This window comes from Panthera pardus, unplaced genomic scaffold (genome assembly GCF_024362965.1).
Source record: "Panthera pardus isolate Hobbes unplaced genomic scaffold, ASM2436296v1 HiC_scaffold_2, whole genome shotgun sequence".
Lineage (NCBI taxonomy): Eukaryota > Metazoa > Chordata > Mammalia > Carnivora > Felidae > Panthera > Panthera pardus.
This window is the reverse complement of record NW_026526765.1, coordinates 66,410,679-66,435,759: the sequence shown is the minus strand read 5'-3', so window position 1 is coordinate 66,435,759 and position 25,081 is coordinate 66,410,679. Positions and strand designations below refer to the sequence as shown.

General features: G+C 43.5%; 1 protein-coding gene and 1 long non-coding RNA gene across 5 annotated transcripts in view; one reads left to right on the top strand and one right to left on the bottom strand.

Moving 5' to 3' along the window:
* MCC (MCC regulator of WNT signaling pathway) overlaps window positions 1–25,081 on the bottom strand; it is a 428,047-nt gene that overhangs the window by 261,143 nt on the left and 141,823 nt on the right. The window contains exon 1 of one of the 2 annotated variants that reach the window (XM_019450489.2): window positions 10,043–10,150. The exons of the other annotated variant lie outside the window; for it this stretch is intronic. Within the exon in view, the coding sequence (XP_019306034.1) occupies window positions 10,043–10,099 (57 nt within the window). The 5' untranslated portion in view covers window positions 10,100–10,150. Of the gene's footprint in view, window positions 1–10,042; window positions 10,151–25,081 lie in introns of those variants that run through there. 2 annotated transcript variants of the gene reach the window in all.
* Window positions 10,537–25,081, top strand: part of LOC109267595 (uncharacterized) — a 99,588-nt gene continuing 85,043 nt past the window's right edge. For 2 of the 3 annotated variants that reach the window (XR_008423779.1, XR_002080187.2), the window contains exons 1-3: window positions 10,537–10,651; window positions 12,707–12,959; window positions 24,505–24,705. This is a non-coding gene — a long non-coding RNA (uncharacterized LOC109267595). Of the gene's footprint in view, window positions 10,652–12,706; window positions 12,960–21,213; window positions 21,525–24,504; window positions 24,706–25,081 lie in introns of those variants that run through there. The other variant, XR_008423778.1, reaches the window with a different exon arrangement.

Here is a 25,081-nt window from a genome sequence, read left to right as displayed (position 1 = left end):
AAGCAAGACAGGGTCAGAGAGCAGAACAGAGGATCCAAAGTGGGCTCTGTGCTGACAGCAGCAGGCCAGATGCAGGCTCAAACACAAACCATGAGATCATGGCCTGAGCCAAAGTTGGACACTCAGCCAACTGGGCCACCCAGGTGCCCTACATTTTTAATTTGTGAGAGAGAGAGGGAGAGAGAGAGCACGCAAGCGAGTGTGCATGTGAGTAGGAGAGGGGCAGAGAAGGGCAGAAAAAGAGAAAGAGAGAGAGAAAATCTTAAGCAGACTCCATGTTTAGTATGGAGCCCAATGCAGGGCTTGACCCTGGAATTGTGACCTGAGCCAAAATCAAGAGTCAGACACTCAACCAAGTGAGCCACCCAGTTGCCCCCACAAATAACTTTTCAACAGGAAAAAAAGTGTCAGCATTCCAGGCTCCTCAGAACTGATACTGAATTTCATAAAAAATAAAAGTCAATGATTCTAAACAGTGGAAGGAAATTGGTCCAAGTGATAGTGGAAAGGAGAGCCCAGTTTTCCTAATTCAGAACCCAACTATATTCTACATCATCATCATCCATCAACACTGAACCATCCAGCAAGGGAAGGCAGTTTTCAAATCATTTGTGACCACTGTCCATGCCACTCAGTTCTTTAAATCATTCAAGAGGAAAATGATCTCAAATATTCTGAAAATGTCCAAAAATAATTTTAAAATCACACAATTTGAAAATTTGGGAATATGCCCAGGCTTTAAGGTAGTGAATGAAACAAAAGGGAGGGATGGGGCATTTGTTAACTTCACTCTTTTCTGAAAATAACTTCTTTAAATTGGCTTTTGGGAGACAATCTTCCTGGCCTTTTTTTGCTAACACCTCCTCTTCCCAAAATTTCCTCCACCCTGCCCCACAAATAAATAAATTATGTAAATAAATTATGTAAATACATATATGTACGTGTGTGTATATCCACATGCACACACATTTATATATCAGTTCAGGCATATCAAAACTCTCCAGAGAAATCCAAATTCTTTTCCATAGCCTAGGAGGCTATAGGTAATCTTGGCAGAACCATTTTTCTCAGACATCTTCTCTTTCCACTGTCTCCTTGCTTCAACCCCTTGTTTAAACACACCATGTGTATCTGACCTCTGCCTTTGTTCTTCCCCCACTTAAAATGATCATCTCCCATCTTTGCGTGGCTCTATCCCTCATTTCATTCAGGTCTCAGTTCAAAGATTCCCACAGACAGGTCTTCCCCGATCACTACAATGGCATCCTCCCTCCTTCATTCCCTGTGAATTTTCTTTCCAGCACATACCATCAGTGGACATACACCTGTCACATGTATGGTCTGTCTCCCTCTAGAATGTAGGCTCCATCAGAACAAGGACTATAGCAGTTTTGTTTCTGTACCCCCACACCTAAGAACAGCACTTAGCATGTAGAAGACCCACTGTATTTGCTGACTGAATAAACCAATGGGGAATAGAGGGTAAGTTATGGTAATAATGACCAAACTAAACGGGGCGCCTGGGTGGCTCAGTTAAGCAACCAACTTCGGCTCAAGTCATGATCTCAGTCCGTGGATTTGAGCCCCGTGTCAGGTTTTGTGCTGTCAGTTCAGAGCCTGGAGCCTGCTTCAGATTCCGTGTCTCCCTCTCTCTCTGCGCCTCCCCCACTCATGCTCTCTCTTTCAAAAAATGAATAAATGTTGGGGCACCTGGGTGGCTCAGTCGGTTAAGCGGCCGACTTCAGCTCAGGTCATGATCTCACGGTCCGTGAGTTCGAGCCCCACGTCGGGCTCTGTGCTGACAGCTCAGAGCCTGGAGCCTGTTTCGGATTCTGTGTCTCCCTCTCTCTGACCCTCCCCCGTTCATGCTCTGTCTCTCTCTGTCTCAAAAATAAATGAATGTTAAAAAAAAAAAAATTAAAAAAATAAAAAAATTTAAAAAATGAATAAATGTTAAAAAAAAATTTTTTAAATAATAATAATGACCAAACTAAATTCCCCCAAATGTGCCCTTCAACCAAATTATAGAAGTGGTCAATCCAACACATCTGTCACACTCTAATGCCAAGTTGCAGTTTGGTCCAAACAAGTAGCTTCAAAATTTGTTGATGTGGATGCTCTACCATGTCACATACTGACTAAGTGCTGGCAATAGTGAGGGGTTTTCCTCCGTCCCTGCCTTCAAAGATCTCCTGGTCTCACACGAAAGCTATGGATAATTATAGTAAGTGTTGTGAACATAGGTGAGGGCAGGAACAACCAACGTGGGAGGCCAGAAACCGCCCAAAGTGAGTGTGCCACATATTCTGTGCACAAGTCCACACAGCCCGTAGGAAACAGGGACAAGCAATTACTCCCACTCTTACCACGCAACCAACCAGAGGACTCCACTGCTTTTTCTAACTGCCAGGCAATCTCTTCCCATGTTGGCATTCTTCCCTTGACAACTGCTTCAGTATTTTTCACAAATCCAGCTGGAATCGTTAACTGACGTGCATGCATACACACAGAGGTTTCATGAAACTTTCTGTTCTCAGGTAATCAAACACTACAGCCTTTGGCTTAAGATGCATTTCCATCTCTGGTCCCATATGCCCCATCATGGGTTGTTCCAAGCACTGATCAAACCTCAGGACAAGGGATCTGCCTCAAAATATCCCACCCGCCAAAGCTTCAAGTAGCTTTTAGCACACAATGTTCCCAACCCAACAGGTTTTTATTGCTTGTTTACAAAGTTAACAAACCCTAACCTACAGCTTCTTATATAGCAAGTGGAATCAACAGCTGCTAATTTGGGATTTTTGTTTCTCCTAGATTTGATTTGGTTTAACTTCTTTGCTGAGTTTAAGAAATATCTGAAAAGATTTGCACATATAAAGTACTCTGCAACCTCAATCACTCCTTATGGTAACACAAACCTTTCAAAAGGTGTCCTCCTTCCCCCAGGAACTAATTTTGGCTATTTCTGTTCAGCAAGAGAAAAGGACATTTGCTAGAAAGAGAACAGCTGTATGGTCCCAGTAAATATTTACTCTATAAATTGAACTTCTGTTTATCTGTGTAATCCAGGTTATTCTCTCCTTATTTCTTTCAAAAGTGAAAGATACCAACGTTAGGAATCTGGGTGTAGTTGGGGGGGGGGGGGGGGAAGCAAGTGAAGGGATGGAGAAAATAACTGCATATAATCTATCTCTGCCCTGACATGCCCTCCCTGATGCACAAGTCCACATCCTCAGTACTGTCAGTTTTCAGAGCTTTTTGGCTTATCTGATTCCACAATCTCACCAATACAAACCTCTTTCCCAGAATCGAGAAATTACTTAAAATGTAATCTTGGTTTTCTGAAATTTGATTCCTTAGATCAAAACCTGAATCTGAAGTCTTTGTTCAGCAGCATCTTCTTAATGTTGCCATAAATGCAGCTTTTATCTTCCGTTCCAGTCTCATTTTGGAGGAAGTGTTCCACATGGCTTGTGCTGGGGTAAGGAGCTTCGGGCAGCTACTAAAGCACCCTGGAGTTTACCTCCTGAGTATTGCCACCCCTTTCCTTATCCTGCATGGGTGCCCCCACCCACTCAAAGCTCTGGTGCCTCAAATCCGGTAGCCACACATCCTGTAAGTACTTCCTTAATATGGAGAAGTCTTGGGATTCATTTTACAACTACCCAGTTGGACAAAGCACACCCTTGGAATCAATGTTCTCTCTGGGCTTTCACGTCTATGGCCACCTCAGCCCCAATCACCTGCCTGGTCTTTGACTAACCTCCTACTCTCCTATCCCATTTCTCCTTTTTCTTGTTACTTTGGTGACCCCCTGGTTCCAGCCACATTTAATCTATTTCCCCTGGCCAGCTGGAACTGAGTCATGGCCTCACTGCCACATTCAGCACGTGCTTCCTCAGGACATGACCACCAGCAGCTGCCTTGCCACGTGGCCTTGGCCACCAACTTCACTATGTTTCCTGGCTTTCTCTGCCAACCTCTGCCCTCTGCAGTGCCACAGTGATTTAGCAAACTGTAGTAGGAGCCTAGAGCCCCACCTGCAGGGGTGGGAGAACACTCATTCTGTGACAAAGAAAGCCTTATTCTGGCACCTCAAACATGGTAGGACTAATCCCTCAGGTCCCTCTGAGTACACAGCCAGTGGGACCTCTTAGTGGGAGACAGAGGTCGCCATGCCCCTATCTCCCTAGCAGTAAACAAGGACAGAAAGGAAGGCCCTCCTGGATGAGGATCACCCATTCTTTATTGACAAATCTGCTTTTAGGGCTCTGGGAAAATCAATGCATAGAATTCCTCAGCCAGTTGAAGGTGATGGCAGTGACCATATCCCTTTAATCATATTCATTTCATTTTTATCAAAAATATTTATCTGTGTATTGCACAGAGATTACAATACACATCAAGTTAAAAAGGCCTATTATACAGAATGCTCCCTCCTAGGAACATGTGATCACAAGCTGAGAGCACGAAGAGAAACTGATGAAAGGAAACCACGTACAAATGATGGACCTGGGAGAAAGACTCCTAGGGCTGGAAACCTGATTCCACCACTAATAGTCTGTAAAACCTCAGTAAGTGTTTTCACCTCTTTATGCCTCAATCTCCACACCTGTAGAATGGGCCTAACAGAATGTCTCTCATAGGGTTTTGATAATGAAGCAGGCCAATACCCTGTAAAACCACTGAATTAACAGCTAAGAGACCAAACAAAAACTATTGTCAGGCACTGAGAATTAAGAGAAGAGGGTTTTAGACAAGGCTTTGTGTTTTTGAGGCCTCTGGAGTAGATTAAAAATAGTTGCAAAAAAAAAAAAGTTGCAAATTCTTTGTTATATACGCCTTGGAGAGGTAGAGTCTATTTCTTCACAGCTTTCAATCTGGGCTAAGCATATAGCTGTTTTTGACCAACAGATGCACAGAAATGACTCTGTGCCAGTTTCAATCCTACATTTTAAAAGAACTGCCTGGGAATGCAAGCTGGTGCAGCTACTCTGGAAAACAGTATGGAAGTTCCTCAAAAAACTAAAAATAGAACTACCCTACGACCCAGCAATTGCACTACTAGGCATTTATCCATGGGATACAGGTGTGCTGTTTCGAAGGGACACATGCACCCCCATGTTTATAGCAGCACTATCAACAACAGCCAAAGTATGGAAAGAGCCCAAATGTCCCTTGATGGATGAATGGATAAAGAAAATATGGTGTGTATGTATATATATATATATATATATATGTATGTATGTATATGAATATATATGTGTATATATACACACACACACACACAATGGAGTATGACTCGGCAATCAAAAAGAATGAAATCTTGCCATTTGCAACTATGTGGATGGAACTGAGGGCATTATGCTAAGTGAAATTAGTCAGAGAAAGACAAAAATCTATGACTTCACTCATATGAGGACTTTAAGAGACAAGACAGATGAACATAAGGGAAGGGAAACAAAAATAATATAAAAACAGGGAGGGGGACAAAACAGAAGAGACTCTTAAATATGGAGAACAAACAGGGTTACCGGAGGGGTTGTGGGAGGGGGGATGGGCTAAATGGATAAGGGGCATTAAGGAATCTGCTCCTGAAATCGTTGTTGCACTATATGCTAACTAATTTGGATGTAAATTTTTTTAAGTTTAAATTAAAAAAAAAAAAAATGGAAAGGGAGAGGCAAGGTGTTCATTCATTCAAATGTGTGTAGAACACCTACTATGTGCCAGACTCTATGACAGGTCTTCACACTGTTCTTCTGGTGCTGATGGTCTATGGCTGGGAGAGACATTAAACAACTCGTTACAGCGAAGTTGATTCTATAAAGACAAAGGAGTATAAAGGGGTATGGGAATACTAGGTGATCTCACAGGCCCCTCCAACTCTGATATTTTATAACTGGCTGACAAAGCCTACATCTATCTGTTAGATGGCCCCTGAGAGACAGTCATACAGGATTATCCATGTAGAGAACAACTTTCTCCTATACAAATCCACTTCTTAATTAGAGTATCAACGAAGATGTGGAGTTTCCATAGCTACCCAACAAGTATATGGTGAAAGCACACGAAGAGTTGCCTCTATAGACTATGTTCTGGAGTGGAATCATGTCATGAAAGCAGCTTTGAATAAAGGGATAAGGAAAGAGCAAGGGAAGTAGGATTTCCAGGGGCAACTAAGGTAAACATTGTTTAATGTTTAAAAGGCAAAAAAAATGTAAGTTGATTGCTTCAGACAAATTATTCTTGAGTATTTTTTTTTATTCCCCAGGGGTTTTAATGATCACCAGGAAAGAACCCTTAAAGATAAATTTTTATTTTGCTGCATAAATAAGTAGCTTTCTACCAGACAAGCAGATCCAGTAGACAGCTCTCCTGTAAAGATTTAGTGAATTCAAATCATACCTTGCAAATACTGTGCCTTGAGACCTCCTTCTCCCCAAATCTGAACTATTCTAAGAACTAGGAAACGCGACCGTGGTAGTGCAGCAATGTCAAACTATATACAGGTCCCACAAGTTTCATCAAGACAAACATAACTGAGTGCAAACCAAAAATCCATGGCGAGGAGGAAGAATTAAGAGCCTTCCCTTGACGAGATTTGGGAGAATTTAATCCAGTGCTGCTGACTGTGTACTTGATTTTCTAAGGACTCTTGATTTGGCTGGTGTTGAAGTCCTTCCTTTTAACCTCACATTAGAAAAAGAAAAACATCCTTTGATTCTTTGATAGGGTCAGCTAAGAGCCAAGAAAAGAGAACAGCCAATTCCTGCCGCTCAGATTTTCCTTTCGCATTACTGTGGTTAATGCTAAGGATTAGTTTGCTCTAGTTAAAGTGTTCAGACTTGATATAAGCCATTTGTGGTCATGGATAAACACAAATGTTTTGAATGCCCACAGGTAGGGGTAATTTCACTATCTCCTAGAATCATCTCACAGGATCTTAAACAGCTATTGTTCCAGCTAAAGACACAAAAGGAACACATTCATGAATTTCCTGTTTTTCGACCTTAAAAGTTCTTACACATGCAAAACACCTCACGCCCAACACCCAGCTCTAGGTCAAGTAGCCCTCACACCCAAATCCCTCCTGCCTCTCTTGTATCCGAGCATTCCTGGAGTAATTGTAGGCAGAGGTCAGCACCTCAGCAGCTGACCAAAGCTCGCTGCTCTCACTGAAGGGACCAGCAGATTACACCTGGAAAACTGATGCAAGTCACTCCCGTTGTTGAAGATGTGATAGAGTCCATGCCAATATAACTGCCAAAGGGTCAGCAATTCCTGGGCCCACAGGGCCCCTGTACAAGGGGTCAGCTCACAAGTCCACGCCAACGAGAGAGGCCTCTTGTTTCTGACCCCCAGCATCCTGGGCTCTTTCAGGGTTTTTCCTGGCCCTGAAATGCCTGGTGAACAACAGGCTGAATCTGACCCCACGGTGACCTCCAGACAGCCTAGAGGCTCCTGGGCAATAAAGACGTGGTACTAAAGGGGTCCCTGAGGGGGTTTTATTAGCTCTGCTTCCAGGTGAGGAGGAGGAACCAACCATCAACAGGGGCTGGCAACTTTGCCGCCCAAGACGTTAAAGCAAAGCTAGCATTTAACAGAAAAATTACGTGAAAAGAAACAAACGCTCCTTTACACCAGAGACCTAGTTGTGAGAAATACAAATGAATTGTATTCAGAAATAGAGGTATTATAAAAAAGGTCGGGGGGGGGGTGATGAGCATTGAGGAGGGCACCTGTTGGGATGAGTACTGGGGGTTGTATGCAAACCAATTTGACAATAAATTTCATATTACAAAAAAAAAAAAAGTCAATCCTCCAACTATTGCCCGTGATAAACTGACCTGACATTTAGGGTCCACAAGTATGACCCGCACATACCCCCTTGCCTTACAAATTCTCTTACACATACCCTAATTGAAAACATGTCCAAAAACTAAAAAATAACTACCCTTACTGTCTATGGCAACTACCAGATCTGCAGGGAAACTGGGACAAGGGGAGACAGAGGGGCAACTAAATCACTGAACCTAGAAAGAAGACCTCAGAGAAGTTAAATGATCAGCAGATTTTCTCTCCCTTTTCTCAGTGTCTGCTCAAGGTTATGATTGGGCAGAAGCTTATTTCCTCAGGGACAAGTGTTCCATAATGCTCAAGTATTACCACTCCAACTAACGCGGGGGCCACGAAGCACCCTCCACCCTTCCCTTTGGCCACAAGTTTTCTAAGGAGTATATCGGAGTGGATACAAGTAGGCAAGGAATCCCCCTAACTCTGGGTTCAACTAATGCCCTCCCCTGATCACCCCAACACCAGGAAAGTCCGTTAGGACCTCCTCTCTTTCTCTAGCCAGTATCCTAGCCACCTTCATCCTAAACCTGGAATTCATTCTGAAAACAAAAGGTAACAACAACACACTTCAGGTAAGGAGAATTAATGCTGCCACAAAGAAATAATGTGAAAGACCAGGGAAAGACTTTCTGCAGGACAAACACACCTTTAAGTTTTTGATTTTTAAGTGACCTTACAAGGTAAGTCACAGGTTCCTCCTTAAATAGGGTTTCTCCTGGGTCCTTGGTCCTAGCAGGGCCCTACGTTCTATTTTTGATGTGAACTTCTCCCTGCTTGTAAAATTGGCAAAAATCACTTAGGTCTTCCTGCCTCTTCCCTTAACCTCTTGTTTTCAAGTTACATCCTCCCCCTCTTAGCATCTCCTCACCTTGTAAACCACAAGGGAATCCACCAGGATTAGGAAATGCCTCTACCTCATTCACCAACACCTCCAAATGCTACCCTAAACCCTAGTAGGGACAACGCAGCAGCAACACACAGAGCACCAGGCAAGGGCCCAGGGCATTCACTGCTGGATACCAGCTGCAGACCCACTCAGGTTTCCCCGGTCTATGCCCCCCCCCCCCCCATCTCCAGCCCTCTCCCCACAGCCAGGGCTGCATCCTTTCATTTTTCCTTCATCCTCGGTAATCTGACATCACCTCTGTCTGCCTTCCGGCTGTTTTTACACTGGTCTCCTTTTCTTCCCCTTTCCTCTCTTCAGCCATACTCAAGAAGCACAGACTATTTATTCTACTTTTGCCCCATAAATAGCTCAGTGATGATGTTAGGAGGAAAACCCACAGCCACCAAGACTCCTGCTGTAGACATCGGTCACACAGAACCCTCCTCTCCTCTCTTTTGAGCATCCACTCAAAAGAATACTTTTCAGGTATTCAAAGCGGGGGGGGGGGGGGCGCTCAGGGGCATGGGGGGGGGGAAGAGGGGTTGTGCCCGAGGCATCCCTAAAGTCATCAAAAAAAAGGTGGCTTTGAGCATCTCACCGCTGACATATTTGCATACCGTTTGATGTAGCTTTAATTTCAAAGAGAGTCTCAAACACTCAAGTGGGTATGTTACAGTGAGAGCCAGGAATTGCAAATGCGCTTGCCTCAAAGACTCAGGAGTCCAGTCCAGGGCAGGAAATAAAGTTCTAAGCCGCTTTGATGTGCTTCCTCCCCACTCCCCTCCCCAGCGTGGGTCATTCATCTCCGCCGACGAGAGACCACCTTGCCCGAACTTAACCAAACGCATTACACGTGGGAGCCAAGTGGTAGATTTAACAATCCAATGAGCTCCGCAGCCCCACCAAATTAGTTACCAACGGCTTCGGTTCAGCTTGGGATCCCCGACTGCTAAGAAAAGCAATGTTGAGCCTAAACTGGAGGAACCGGGGTAGGAAGGGACGGAGGACCCAGATCCGCGGAGAGCAGAAGGTCTTGGCGGCGCGGTGAGAGCTTGTTTCTTTTTTGAGCCACTGATTTCAGACTGAAATATCAAGCCAGTTCAGGTCATTTCCTGAGTAGCACAAGTTAAAACAAGATCCAAAAAATCTATTAATCTTTAATTGCGCTGCCTCCCGCCTGGGAGCACGAGGTGGGTAGGGCGCAGGGGTGTAGGGCTGGGGGCGATCGGGAGGGACCGGCCGTTTGTCGGAAACCAAATGCCTGAGAAGCCAGAGCTCGCGACCTCAGCTGTTCCTTACCTCACTCAGTTCCGCCGAGGAGTCGTTTCCATATTTCATGGCAACTCCAGAATTCATGACTGCACTTTTCAGAGCCGAGCTCCTCCTCCTCCAGGTCTCGGAGCTTCTGAGTTGGGCTTACCAGGCTCGATAGCCACCGCTTGGTCCCTTCTGGCACATTTCAGTCTAGACAGCCATTTTCACCCAAGACAGTGGGGAAGCCCCAAGCAAGGATGCAAGCTCTCCTGGAAGGCACAGAGTCGGCTGGCGTTTCACGGACGAGCCATTGCTGCAGGAGGCTCGGCGGTGTGGCGCGCTCGCAGCTGCTGCAGCGGCCGAGCCGGCGCGGGGACCCGCCCGCGCGCTCCCACCGCTGGGTCCCGGGGCACTGCCACCCTCCGAGCCGCCGAGCCGCTCCTACGGGGCCTCGCCGCCCCCCATTACCAGGCTGGAGGGCACCTTCCAGTAGGATCCGGCACCCCGGAGGGCTTCAGCGAGCTCCCGAAGAAACCAGGGCGGCGGGGAGAGCGAGACCCGCGCCTCGGGCTCCAGGGAGGGAAAGAAAGCTACAGAAAGCCGGAGCGGGGCTGCACTTCACGCTGAAGTTTCCCTTTTGAATCGTCTGGAGTTGTAAGTGGTTTCTGATTGAACACAGCTGTCTAGCTGCTCGGTGCGCGGAGAAGGCGGGGCCAGAAAGAGAAAAGGGGCGGGGGGGGGGGGGGAGGAGGCCGAGCAGAGGGGACCTTGCCGGGAGAGCAGGCATCCTTCCAGCTCTCTGCGATAGTAATTACAGGACCCAAGTCCAGGAGGAAGAGAAGAAACAGAAAAGGCCACCTGAGTATTTGTGCAGAAATTTTTTTTTCAAAATTCCTCCTAGAAGCCCCTTTCCATGATCTAATAAGGTCAAGACAAATCTGACCACTGTACATCAGGCAGCGCTGTGCACTTCTCATGGCACATTAAGATTTTACAAGAGTGTAGGACGGTCATTTTCCCCTGATCTGTCTAAAGTCAACACCGAGGGTGTAAATTCACTGTGAAACTCCCTCTCTGTCGCTGGGGCAGATTACATTTTCTGCATGTCGATAATGAAGATGCCCCATTCCTTGAGAGGTATAAAATAGGCTTACATTTTCCATCCTCCCCAACGCTAGACTGTCCTTTTAAATGTTACATTCTCCATCCTCTTCAACCCCCATACCTTCCTTAAAAATCTCACTGCTCATCTGAGCAGAGCTAGGTCCGTATTTCTGGGGTTTGGAGTATGAATCAAAAAAGATTCAATGGACTGTTATATCCAGTAGACTGGTGGAATCAGAACTCCCCTCAGTTTTGAGTTTCCCTGAAGTTAAAGCATCTCTGTGTAGGGAGGTGACAGGGAAGGGATTTTTCTCCCCTTAAAGGTTAAAGTCCCTCTGAACTTGAAATACGCTGAAAAAATGTTCTGATCCTTCCAACAGTAGGTCTGCAGGATTGCTTAAGAGGCCGCATCAGTCTCTTTCTACACAATGGGAACAAAATGTCTCCATCTCCAGTGACAGACTTGGCATTTCCTAGAGCCTTCTATGAAAAAGCCATTGTATTGTTAATTTCCAAGGTCTTTTTTTTTTTTTTCAACTCAAATAGGATGTTTATTTTGCTCTTTAAGAAGGAGCAAAGAGCTTGACCATTTGCATTTATCTTCTTACCCAGCTGCCTTCCTGGTGAGTTCATTCATTGCCTGATAGAGGCACTATTGGGATAAAAAAAAGTTTGCTGCTTTGGGGGAGCACTGGGTCCCAAGTTTCGGGGCACTGCCAGACTAGAGCACATTGGGAGAAGCTCTTCTGCATGGGGAGAGGCTAGGAAGCCACATTTATTTATCTTATTTACTCATTAAAACCTATTGAGAACTGGGCGCCTGGCTGACTCAGTCAGTGGAGCATGTAACTCTTGATCTCCAGGTTGTAAGTTCAAGCCCTGTGTTGGGTGTAGACATTACTTAAAAATAATATCTTTAAAAATCATTAAAAAAAAAAAAAACCCTATTGAGAACTGAATGTGTGTTTGAAGATGGAGATGGTGGTGAAAGACTATAAAAATATAAAGGAGACTCAAACACTAGCCCTGCCCATAAGGTGTTTATAGTGTCATAAAACATAAAGAACATAACAGTTCTGGATAGAAAATGAAACTTACCATGAAAGCAACACAAATGAAGATCTAGTGCAGTTCAGGGGAGGAAATAGGATTTTGGCTGGACTGAGTTGGAGGAGAACTGTGAAGGAATCTTAGGAGAGGCAGCATGTGAGTTGATCTCTGGAGGGCGGAGTCCAGCAAAGGTGGGGAGTAAGGTGAAGGTACCCCAGACAGAGGGACCATGTGAAAGAAAATATGGATGGAGGATGGAATGTGCCGGGCGTGTGACGGGAATGGCAGGTGTTCCATTTTGGAGTGGAACCTGGATTAGGTAAGTGAGTTACAGCCAGATCATGAACAGTTTTGAGTGACAGGCTAAAGGAATGGGACTATGATAGGCAATGGAGATCCACTAAGGGTTTCTGAGCACGGAAATAATAGGATCAGAGCTTTGCTTTGAGACATTCCAGTGGATTTGTACCACACTCGTGAGCAACTCACATGAATTCAAATAGACTAGTGTTGAGTGTGATTCTGGTGTTTAAAGAAACATATTTTTCATACTAGATGGCCCCTAAAACCAAGCAGATGACTTCATCTGGTGTTCAACCAAGAGAAAATGATCTGTTCCAAGACTGAAGGAAAAATTGGCAGTGTTGAACTTATTAAGAAGCAGTATGACTGCAGATTCCACTTTATGGACAATATAAGGCATTTTCAAGAGGAAAGTTGAATATATGGAATTTTCTTCTTAAATAGTGACTTGAATACTTAACCACCACAGAAGATGCAACTCCATGACAATCTGGCAACAGTGAATGTAAGTTGAAAGTGGGACCTGAACATGCCAATGAGACTATCCCAGTAGGTCCAGCAAGAGGCTACAAAGGCCTGACTTAAGTTGGAGCAATGGAAATGGATGGGAGGGGACAGATGGAAGAGATTCTATAGGAAGAGAGTAGACAGGGGCACCTGGGTGGCTCAGTCAGTTGAGCATCCAACTCTTGATTTCAGCTCAGGTCATGATCCCACAGTCATGGGATCAAGCCCCACATCAGGCTCCATGCTGATCATGTGGAGCCTGCTTTGGATTCTCTCTGTTCCCCCCTCTGTCTCTGCCCATCCCCTGCTCATGCACACTTGCACATGCATTTACACGTGCTCTCTCTCAAAATAAATAAAACTTAAAACAAAAATTTTTTAAAGACTCTCTCTCTTTCTCCCTCTACCCGTCTCCCTTGCTCTATTCTCACTCTCTCTAAAAATAAAACAAATAGGCCTGTCTTTCCTGACAGCTCAGAGCCTGGAGCCTGTTTCGGATTCTGTCTCCCTCTCTCTCTGCCCCTCCCTCCCTCATGTTCTGTCTCCCTGTCTCTCAAAACTAAATAAACATTAAAATTTTTTTAATTAGGTAAATAAATAAGGAAGAAAGTAGACAGAGACTGTGGTGGAAGGAGGAGAACTTAAATGTGACTTGTAGATCTACAATGTGGCTGAGTGTGGTTTCAGGCAATGTCCTCAACAAAAATAGGGATTCCAAAGAAGGAATAGGTTAGGGAGGAAACTATGTTTGAGATATCATAAGTTTGAAGTGACAACTGGATATTCAAGGGGAGCTGTTCAGCCAGAAGCTTGCAGGGGAGCTACAGGGATAAATCAGGGTTGAGATGGAGATGAAGGTTTGGGGTTACCCCTACTAAAACAATAAATAAAACCGTGAAATCAAGTAAGGCTGCCAAGGAAGAAAAGACAGGGAAAAGCGGTCTGAGGACATTATCTTAAGGGAGGTCTTTTCATGGAAGGTAAAGAATAAAAGAGGAACTGGCAGGGAAGGCCAGTTAGCAGAACTAGGGAGATAACCAGGAACTCTGGTCTGGGAGTCTAAGGGAGATGTCAAGGCAAGAGGGCAGTATCTATATTATAAGCTACAGAGAGAGCAGAAGCCTGAAAACTGATAAAGGAGCACTTCAAAGACATTAATGTCCATCGAAGAGAAATTTCTACAAAGCTAAGGAGACGGAATGCAGATTACCAGAGTGAATGAAAAGGACCTGTGATGAGTAACCGTGTACTACTCTTTCCATAAATTTGATGCTGACAGGAACTCGGCAGATGGCATAATTTCTTAGAGTAGGTAAGCAGTACTGAGTAGAGGATAGGAGGGGCATATGTGAAGTCTGGAGATACAGAGAGAGAAGGCGGATGGACCAAAGTTCCTGAGAAGGGAGGGAAGGACAGAACCAAGGACCATGAGATTAGCTTTGGATAGGCTTGGGGAGGCAGAGGATTCTGATGCTTCTTCCCAGGAGAGCAGTAAGGGTTGAGAGAGCTGGAGACTTTACAGACTAGTAGCGACAAGACTTCAGACATACATACTAACTAATAGCACTTATTGAACAGCCATCCAACTTCCCTCTGTGTGATTGTGGAGGGGGTAATGAAGACTAATAACTTGTAATTAAATTTTGCTTTAAGGAAAGGAAGACCTGTCAATGCAAGAATAGAATAGTCGTGACCCTGACCTCTGAAATTGTTCAAGAACGGGGGAAGGCTGGGGGGACACACTGAAAGTCATTCGAATGTGGAGAATGGTTTCATGCAATGAGCTTTTCCCAATCTAAGATTCCATGAAATGAAGTGGTTTTTCTTTTGTTTTGTTTTTTGCTATCATTTAAACATTTTGTTATTTTTCTTAACCTGTTAGTCTAGTCAGAAATCAAGCTGGGAATCTCTACCATCAAGAAAGCTAAAGATAAGTGCTGTACACAAGATGTCAACTGGGTCAACATCCTAAGTACCTGAGAAATGCAAGGAGCAGCCCAGCATGTCATCTCAGCACACCGGAGGGGAATAAAGCCCCAAATGCATTTCCAGTATAATAAGAGAAAGGTCTCAAGGTTAGCACTCACCGTAGTTTACCAAGTATATAACTGAATGCCTACAAATCCTTCCACATTGTGGCCGCCTCAACGTGATACCTCTAGAAGAGCTTCTCCAAGTTCTGCTTCAGCAGAGAGTCGGCTCCAGTCAGAGGTGTGGGTAGGAGGTGGCAGAGGTGTTTATTAGCATCAGAGAGCAGGGCTGGGAGGAGCAGGAAAACCTGCTTTCTAATGGGGCAAGACCCTGAGTTCCCTTCCTTCCTGGGCCTTGTCTTCCCTAAAGGCTAATCTCATCCCATCTGGTCTCTGGGACAAGAGGCAACCACAGCCCTGGGAAAGTTTCTGGGAAAGCAGAGGTTGCCGTTTGCAGGAGTGGATGGGACTGTGTGCTGATCACACACTGTAGCCACACTGGCATTCTGCTGTTGGGGGCAGTCTGACCCCTCTATGTATGGCTGCTGACCTTGGTGAGTTTCTATACAGTAGGGATAATATTCTGGGTCTTGTCTGTACTCTCTACTGGTAATGAATATCAGATGAATCAAAGAAACCTTAGGCAAAAATCTTGAACCTCCAGCATTAAGGAAATTGACTGAAACTTTGGGGCTGGCTAACCTGAGCCCTCTGTCTCTACCCACCCGGGTATCCAAACCACCCTTGCTTGCATAGCAGTCCTCTGTGCTGGGTCAGGCTTGTCTTCCTCCAGCCCACACAAGAACCCAAACTCCAAAACTGTCCCATGCCCCCTTGAGTCTCTCAACCCAAACAGTTGATACCTCAGATTTTAAGAAGAAAGCAGTAGTTAGCTAATTCACACAAAGGTGAAAAATACCTCCTAATCTTCTCAACCAAGCCCAAAGCATTTGCATTGGAGAAAGAGAATGCTTTTTAATGATGCTAAAAGGTGGGATTTCTTGAAGAAGAAAGTTACTTTTCAGGGGAAAGGGAGATTTCAGATCTGTGGGGATTCAGGAAGTCCCAAACCCCTAATTCCTTGAGGGTCATAAAAGTCAAACTATACACTCAAAAGAATTTCCTGCCCTAAATCTTCAAGCCTACCCCACTGTCCCACCCCCACGAGTCCAGAAATGCTCTCCATAACCCAACTCCTATGGCCCCCCTGCTCAATCACCAAGCCAGCTTTTCTCTCAGGCACTGGGCTAGGCGTGAGTCCCATGTTGGGAACCTCCAGGCAGCTTTGATGGCCTGCCCCATCACAGACCTCATTTGCTCCAGGTGCCACAACATAAAGAATTCGGAGAGCATTGCACTGGACAGTCTTTGTCTTGGTCTCCGTGCCCTCAGAGAACAACATGAAAAAACTGGAGGAAATCCTATAATCACCTAGCTCCCCCCTGCATCCCACTTACCTAGATGACGATATGCAGAGTCAGCAAGTTTGTGGTGTTCATTCAAAAAAAGAAAAACATCCACTATGTGCCAGACATGGTGCTATGCCTTGGGATTTAGCAGTATATGGGGCAGAAAAAAATCCTTGCTTGGTGGAAAATGATTAATAAAGAATACAGCTTGTGATGGGTGTTATCAAGGAAATAAACAGGAGCTGTGATGATGGAGAGCAGGCCCATTAAATGAAGCAATCAGAGATGGTCTCAATGAGGAGATGACATTTCAGCATGAAGGTCAAGAAGGAACCAACTAGGCAGAAAGCGGGAGAAGACCAAGCAGTGGGAGCAGCAAGTGCAAAAATTCAGGGGCAAGAAAGGACTTGACTTTTCCAATAAATTTCAATAAACTTCAAGTCTGTTATTTAATGTAATTTTAAATATTGAGAAAAAGTAGTGTGAAGGAACATGATGAAAAAGATGATGGAGGAAACAGACCATGCAGAGTATGTGTAGGCCATAGATTTCATTCTGTGTACATGAAGATGCCACAGGAAGACTAAGTGGGGCAGAGACATGTTCCAATTTACATTTTTAAAAGGTAAATCTATTCCTATACAAACTTTACCACTGGGCAACCTAAAAAATAGACAAAAGAAAGTTCTTGCTTTATAGAAGTATTCCTTTTTTTAATGTTTTATTTTACTTATTTTGAGAGAGAGAGAGAGAGAAAGAACGTGTGTGCACACGTGATTGGGGTAGAGGGCAGAGAGACAAGAGAGAGAATCCCAAGCAGGCTCCATACTGTCAGAGCAGAGCCGAACATGGGGCTCGATCCCACGACCCTGGGATTATGACCTGAGCTGAAATCAAGAGTCGGACCCTTAGTCGACTAAGCCACCCAGGCGTCCCCTAGAAGTATTCCTGTGAATAAGTGAAGAATTGATTGAAATGGAATATCCCTATTTTACAACCACTAAAGAATTGATAGATTTAGGTATAAAGCACATCTACTAACATCACAAAACGACATAACACCACCACACACACGACTTCTGATGGAAGAATACACCTATGAAGACATCTCAGCAGTGTTTAACATGAGGAAACATGTTAAATTAACCACGGTGCAATCAGTGAAATCCAGACTCTACAGGACAAACAATCTGGGTTCTTCAAATAAATTGCAAGGGGAAAAAACACAAGTGAACGAGTAAAATATTAATGGAAGGGGAAACCTATAGACATATCAGCCAATTATAATGTGTGGTCCTCATTGGGATCTTGAATCAAACAACCTGACTGTAAAAAATTAAGGTATTTATGAGACATTCAGAAATAATACTTTTCAGATATTTGATGATTTTAAAAGTTACTTTTTAGATGTGTTAATGGTCTTAAGGTTATCCTTAAAAAGAGTCGTTACCTTGTGTAGTTCTATATTGAAATATTTAGGTGTGAAATGACACAATGTCTTGGATTTGTGTCAAAATACTAGAGGAAAAAAAAATACTAGAGGAGACAAGGATATAGATGGGGTTTTCAGTGAAACAGACTGACATGTCCTTTGGTTTTGGAGATTACTGGTGACCTTGAGAGAAGCAATTTCATTGAATGGTGGAGAGGGATAGAAACTAGATTTGTGTCGACTGAATAGTGACTAAGAAGGAAAATGTTGAGAGAGCACAGGGAGAGAACTTTTGACAAGCTTATTGCCCAGTCTCACTATTACTGAACTATCAGATGAGATCTTGAACCAAAATCCTAACTTCTACTTCTGAGCTTTTCTCTCCCTGCACGAGGCTCCTTCAGTCAAGTTATCCTGGAATCCATTCTTGGCCGGGATTAGAAACTCTGAGTTGTTACCATGGTGGATCTCTCCCTAAACTGGTACTTGAAGTCTGTTTCGTCATGCTGGGTCCTCACCTTTTTGTTTATGAAATCAGTCACATTGTTTTTAGACCCAGTGACTTACTGCTGTGAAATAGATGGAATGAAGTAGATAATTTGGTTTGTCTGTGTTTAAAAATCTGCTAAGAAAAGAAATACTTGAAAACTATTTCCAGATTAAATCTCACACATAGAGCCTTTTCCACAACCCAGCCTTTTCCAATGGCAAATGCAACTCAAGAGAAGAAAGCACCCCTGTGGTGTTTGTCTGTCTCTTTAACTGCATTCATGGTCTGCCTCACACCCAGACTAGGCATTCAAATAACCCAGAATCGTTTGGCATAGACACCCCTGACATTATTAGTGGGGATCCTAGCTGAGATTCACCGCCTTATGCAAGCATCATGTGATGCTTCAAAAACCTCTTTGCCGTCTGATAAGATATTTTGGAGCCCAATAAGTATCTATGTCATCTTGCCTTAAATATTCAAAGTATCTTTCCAAATCTTTACTCATTTGTTGTCCAAATGTCTTTAAAATATATCAGGTTCTTCATAGAAAGGAAAATATAATCAGTGGAGATTAGGGATTTGGAAATCCAAGGGAGTTTAAAAAGGCTGGGGGCGGGGGGGGGGGGGGCGGGGAGGCTAAATCTTCCCAGGAGTACTTGCATATGGTCAATCTCCTGGAGAGGAAAAGGAAAAAATATATATTAAATAGATGCATGAAAATAGATGTAGTAAAATTGGAGAGCATGCTGAAATTAAATGAATTCCAAATGCCTGCCACTGTTGTTTGTAGGGCTCTTTGGGAGGCTAAAACAGCATTATTCCATTACTCTCTTTTAGCTAGAATATGCTACAGGAGTTGCCCAAAAGGAGTAGAGAAATAATTAATCTAATATGCCTCATAGACCTAATGACAAAAGAGGCAATTCACTTGGCATCATACCAAGCTGATGGGTGAAGAAGGAAGATCTCGGGCACAGGCGGGGAAAGTCATTCCCAGACTTTGAGTCCACAAATGCCAATGGATGGGCTGCTATGGAAGAGATCTCCCACAGGGACAAGCCAAGACATGAGGAGCAGGCTCCTGCCCATCCCTCCCAGCCCTCCTCAGTTCTACATGATTTGACACATGAGCTCAAACTCTCCCTTCCAAGCAAATGCTGTGTGATCAGCAACTCTAGCCTTGACCCTTGCTTGTGCTCCAGTTAATGTTTTTTCAGGTAACTACCAGACACTTTCATTAAGTCTTGCCATCACCACCGTAAAGCCTGTCTAAAACTGAGCTTGTCATGTTCCACCAAAAACCAGCTTTAATTTCAGCTTGCAAATTTCTGTTAGTGGAATCAGAGTTTCCAGTCTAGAAACATTGGAGTCATTTTCAGCCCCCTCCTCCGTCATCTCCTCTGCCAGTCATTTAGGCCTTTCTCTCCACTTGGTCTCCATTTGTACTGTTAGCAGCATCTTCCAGGCCTTGTCTCTTTATATTTTAGTAACTATAACTTAGCAATATGACTCAACTCCAAATCATTCTGCATATTCTAGCCCAGCTATTTTTCTCCAAAATACAGCTTTTGATCATATCACTGCACAAGTAAATCTTTTTTTGAGATATTTTTATATGCTTTGTTGAGATATAATCCACACAACATAAAATTCACTTTTTAATGTGTACATTTCAGTGATTCTCAGTATATTTGCAGAGTTGCACAACTATTACCACTATCTAATGGCTGTGTCAATATTAGAGAACAGAAGCAGTTTGGGTCCAGTTGGTAAATAACCATCTACCCAAATCAGAGGGTGCCCACTCCCTAACCAGTCACTGCCGAGGCTACCCCAATTCCTATCTCCAGAAACTCCCAGAACTTTCTATAGTTCAGCTGCCATCAGACTAACAGCTGGCACAATCAAGGACTCTTGGACCTTCCTCCATTACTGTGGCTACTCCCTGGTATCAAGTATTTCGTAAATCACCCCTGGAGAAAAGAGGTATTATTTCTTAAATGAAGACGGAATCAAAGAATGCATTTCTTTATTAAAGGTACGCAGTTACATGGTTCGGTTAAATCATCCTCATACTCGCACAGAATTTGCTTACAGCATGTAAACCCATCTTCCCCAGCGCCTTTACCACTCTCCAAATATGAAACCCTTTTAAGGTTCCATATTCTTTACAATGCCAATCCATCTTTGCTTTCCAGCTCAAGTTCCTTTCTGTTTGTGTGCTCATACCCCCAGGATCTTTTTAGGTTTCATATTCCTGAATTAACCAAAATATTTGGCTTATTTTCCCAGTTATTAGGAACAAAGCCATTTGAATGCACCGTCAGCCTCCTCTTTGCCCTTCAGAGTCTGTTTTGTGAAAGTCCGTGGCATATGAGGAAGTATGCACAGGCCACTATCCAAACTAACAAAAGCTACCCTGTTTTTCCTTCATATCCCAAATATTAAGTTTTTGCCTTTTTTCTTCATACAACTCATGTTTAAATCTTTTCATTTGAAATTATTTTTCAAACACCTTCCATTACTGGCAACAAGGATAAAGAGAGAGAAATGTATCTCATGAGAAATAAAAGCTAGCCCCAAAATGCAAACAGCTGTCATTTGGGCGAATTTGGAAATTTGAAGAACAAGAAATTGAAAACAATTTTGAACTAATTTCTTTTACTTTTCTTAAGGCAGGAACCTCCTCAAAAGTGAACATTCCTCCAGATTTTTGAGACAACAGTGTCAGATTGATGCCTTTTCAGATGTAGCCTTGCCTTCATTCAAGAAATATTTATCAACTACTATGTGCCAAGCATCTTGTTAGGGACTAGGGATGTAATGATGAATAAAAAGAGATACCATCATTGCCTTCCACTGATCCTAGAATCATATTGTGGGAGGACACCAAGATGCCCCAACCTTCACAACTCCTTGCCAACATGTCCTTGTCTGTAACTTTGCAGTGCCCTCCCACTCTGATTCTGGACTTGTCCGTGTGACTTACTTTGGTCAGTAGAATGAGCCAGAGGTAATGGTGTACCTGTGCTGCCTCAAGAGCCTTTCATGTGTCCTCCTGAGCATCTGCCACTAACATGAGAGCATGCCTGGGCCATTCTAGAGGATGAGAGACACAGGGAGCCGATGCCCCAGTCTTCAATCAGCAGTCAGCCAGCTCATCCTCAGATATATGGGCTATCCCAGCCTCTCCAACCAAGATCAACATTTGCCCTGCCAACCTGCAGCTGACCCCAAATACATGAGCCATAAACACTTACTGTTGAGTGCTACTGAGATTTTGTGGTGTTTTATCACACAGCATATGTGGCAACAGATTACTGCTACATTACTTAACCATAAAAAGGAAACACGAAATTAGAAGCTGCAGTGTGTGCTCTGAAGGGCAGGAGTATAGAAACACAAGAGTACATGAAAGCTACATCTAGCCTACAACAGTGGAGAGGGGAAGGTCAAAGAACACTTCTGTAAGGAACAGATGTGTGGGCTAAGATCTAAAGGATGTACAGAAGTTAACTAGGTAAAAAACGGGAGAAAGAGTTATTTAGGTCACTGGAACAGCATGTGCAAAGGCTTTGTAGGGAAGGAATACAGCCAGTGAGTTACTAATAAGAAGGCCAGCAGGGGCGCCTAGGTGGCTCAGTCGGTTAAGTGTCTGACTTTGGCTCAGGTGAGTTAGAACCTGTGCTGACAGCTCAGAGCTTGGAGCCTGCTTCAGATCCTGTGTCTCCCTCTCTCTCTGCCCCTCCCCTGCTCACACTTTGTCTCTCTCTCAAAAATAAATAAACATTAAAAAAATAATAATTAAAAAAAGAAGGCCAGTGTTGGGGTGCCTGGGTGACTCAGTCAATTAAGCATCCGACTCTTGATTTCAGCTCAGGTCATGATCTCACAGTTTATGGGACTGAGCCCGAGTTGGGCTCTCAGCTAACAGCATCATGCCTGATTGGGATTCTCTCTCTCCCTCCTCTCTGCCTCTCCCCCACTCATTCTCTCTCTTTCTCTCTCTCTCACAATAATTAAAAATGAAAAGTAAAAGCATAGAGAAGGAACATCAAAGTCTGTGAGGGCCAAATTACACATTGGAAGAAAAATGGGTTTGAGGAAATTAGAGCTCCTATTCTGGTGTAAGAGTTTTTGTCCTATCTGACCCTGGTGGGTGAGTGTGCAGCTGGGCTGGAGACGTAGGAGAAATAGGCAAATAACAGGAATGTCCCAGGGCACCTTCCTCTGTGGAAGTGCGTCTCCTAATCCAGAAGTCACAGGTTGGTATCAGCACTCAGCTATTTTCTTAGGTTCCTGTTGTTTTGGGGTGTTTTTCGTGCATCCTTTAGTGGAAATCATAGTCTGAGAAGATATCTGAATTCAAAATAGATATTGCACACTCTCTCAAAGCTCCTGGAGAGGCCCATATAAGAATCTGCCATTTTATAGGCAAAATGGTAGAGTAAAATCAAAAGGTCATAGGGCTTCACTTTGCCTTTAGTTGGCCTTTAAAAATGATAGGCAAACAAAAGCTCATTTTTCCAATTACAATATAGTTGGACTTGTGAGTCAGGGTTGGAGAACTGTAGCCCTCTGTTTTAGAGATTTTTATGGGGATGCTCTTTTCCTGCCAGTCCTGAGGTGTTTGTACTAGAAAGGGGGCACATGAGCACCATTACTGCGGTCTCACCTGAGAGAGGTGTTTTGCTCAACTCCACATAGCATGCAGCCAGCGTGATATGGACCAAGAAAGAGTCTTGCTGGGCCCCTGAACCTTCCACATTTGGCTTCACTGGGTCACAAAGTTCATTCTGGCAGGTCAGCTGAGGTTCAGCAGGACCTTCTCATTTCTCGTCCAAGGATCTGGCTCATTCCGGGCCTTGGACTCTGGCCTCCGATTTGCATACTCTGCAGATTTAATCTGCCCGGGAGCTTTGTTCTCCTCAAGCAACAAGAAAGGATTTTTTAACGAAACGCATTATAACCTCTATTTAGTATTCATGTTCTCCGCAAATAAAGTTGGTGATTTTTTACTACTGGATGAGGTTCTTTTAAGGTGAGGATTAGAAGATGTTACACTTGATCTTAGCCAAAAGGCCGAGAAGCGATAGATGATGTTAAATTATAAATCCCAAATTTAGTGCCGTGCTCTCATGCACATATCCTCATCCCTGCTAGGAAATCCCCAAATTCCTAACAACAGACACATCAGTGAACTCTTCTTCAACAGTAGTTCCCAAAGCTCTGTCTCTTTTATTGGTAGAATGTGCATAGTCTCCATATACTGAGCACAGTCATTTATCTAGTGGGGGCTCAACAACTTACAGGTATTAGATTGAACCTGATGGGACTGACAATGTTCACAGAACATAAATGGTAAACAGCATGATTTTTAAACAGTTCAACTTAATACTAAGTTCTGTGGCACAAAGCCAGTTTAGAAAGTCTAGTTTGAATTGTTATGTAAATAATCTTAATAGCATCCAGAGAGGTCAAATGCTCATTTGACTTTTTTTTTTTTTTTTTAATGACAGCAAAAGATTGGGATGAATGGATTATTTCTCCTTACAAAGTACCCAGACGCTGCTGGACACAAAGTAGACTCTCAAGAGATGTTTCTTTTAATAAGTAGGAGAATCTACTTCACATTAATCATATTCAAAATTGAAAGACTATACAGATAACTCGAGAATATTGCTTAAAATCCTTTGTATTGCTAACTGAATTAAAATAACTATTACAAAGAATAAGAACAAGGGAAAAATAAATTTAAAGGCCACATCTGCTAGCAAAGCCAACTACCTATTCTTGACGGAAATGAATTCTCTTAAGAGTTGCATGTTCTCCTAGAGCTCGTTAATATTTCTGTCATGATCCAGTAAGTTCTGGAGTGAGAGAAACTACATTTCACACAGCCCACGTGAGCCCTGGCACATCTAATCTGCAACCTCCACTTTTAATTTACATGTGGAAAATGAATGAATGAGCCACTACAGGGACATTAAAGGCAGGGTCACACAAACACAGTGCATCATCTTATTACACCTGCTGCCCAGCTCTGCACAAATAAACTCCGTTTTATGTGCTGGCTTTGTATCTAAGAGGGGAAACCAAACTGCTCTCCCATCCTGGGGCAGACATACAAAATCCTTCAGCTAACACAACACTCAGCCCAACCCACTGACTTGGTCCTATGTATATCTGTATTTCTAAAACCAAATTTTCATTTTTATAACATTCCTTTATAACTTAAGCAAAGCAAAATGGAAACAACACTGGAACAGATGCAGAAGTCTAATAAGAACGTCTTCTCGGACAAAGCTATTTTAATGAAAGCGACACTCTGTGCAACCTCCCTGATTCCTTCTCGTGTTCAACCACCCAAATTAGATTCACTTCATTGGCTGTTTTCATCAGGTTTCACAACACTGGGGACTATCCAAAAGAAATAAAAGGTGAGCATTTTCCTTAAAGCAGGATGCTAGGTTTTGAACACAAACATTCACATTAAGTGAAGGAACTTGATTAAGCCCACAATTCAAGATGATGATGAACCGAATGCTGGAACTCAGCTGCCTGACACACTTTAGCATATGAATTAAATTTTCTGTTAGCTAACTCACTTAAAAAAAAAACCAACAACTGTATTTAAACATCTCCCTTCAGGGAACTGGCCATATGTGGAATTAACAGACTCTTGGGTCCACATGGGACTTGGCTTGCAATTTCTGAGTTTGCTGGGAAAGCGAGTTTATTGCATTGTACTAAAATGGACACTGGGAGATTTATTTGAGCATATGACACTCTAATAGGGATGTCTACTTAATCAGA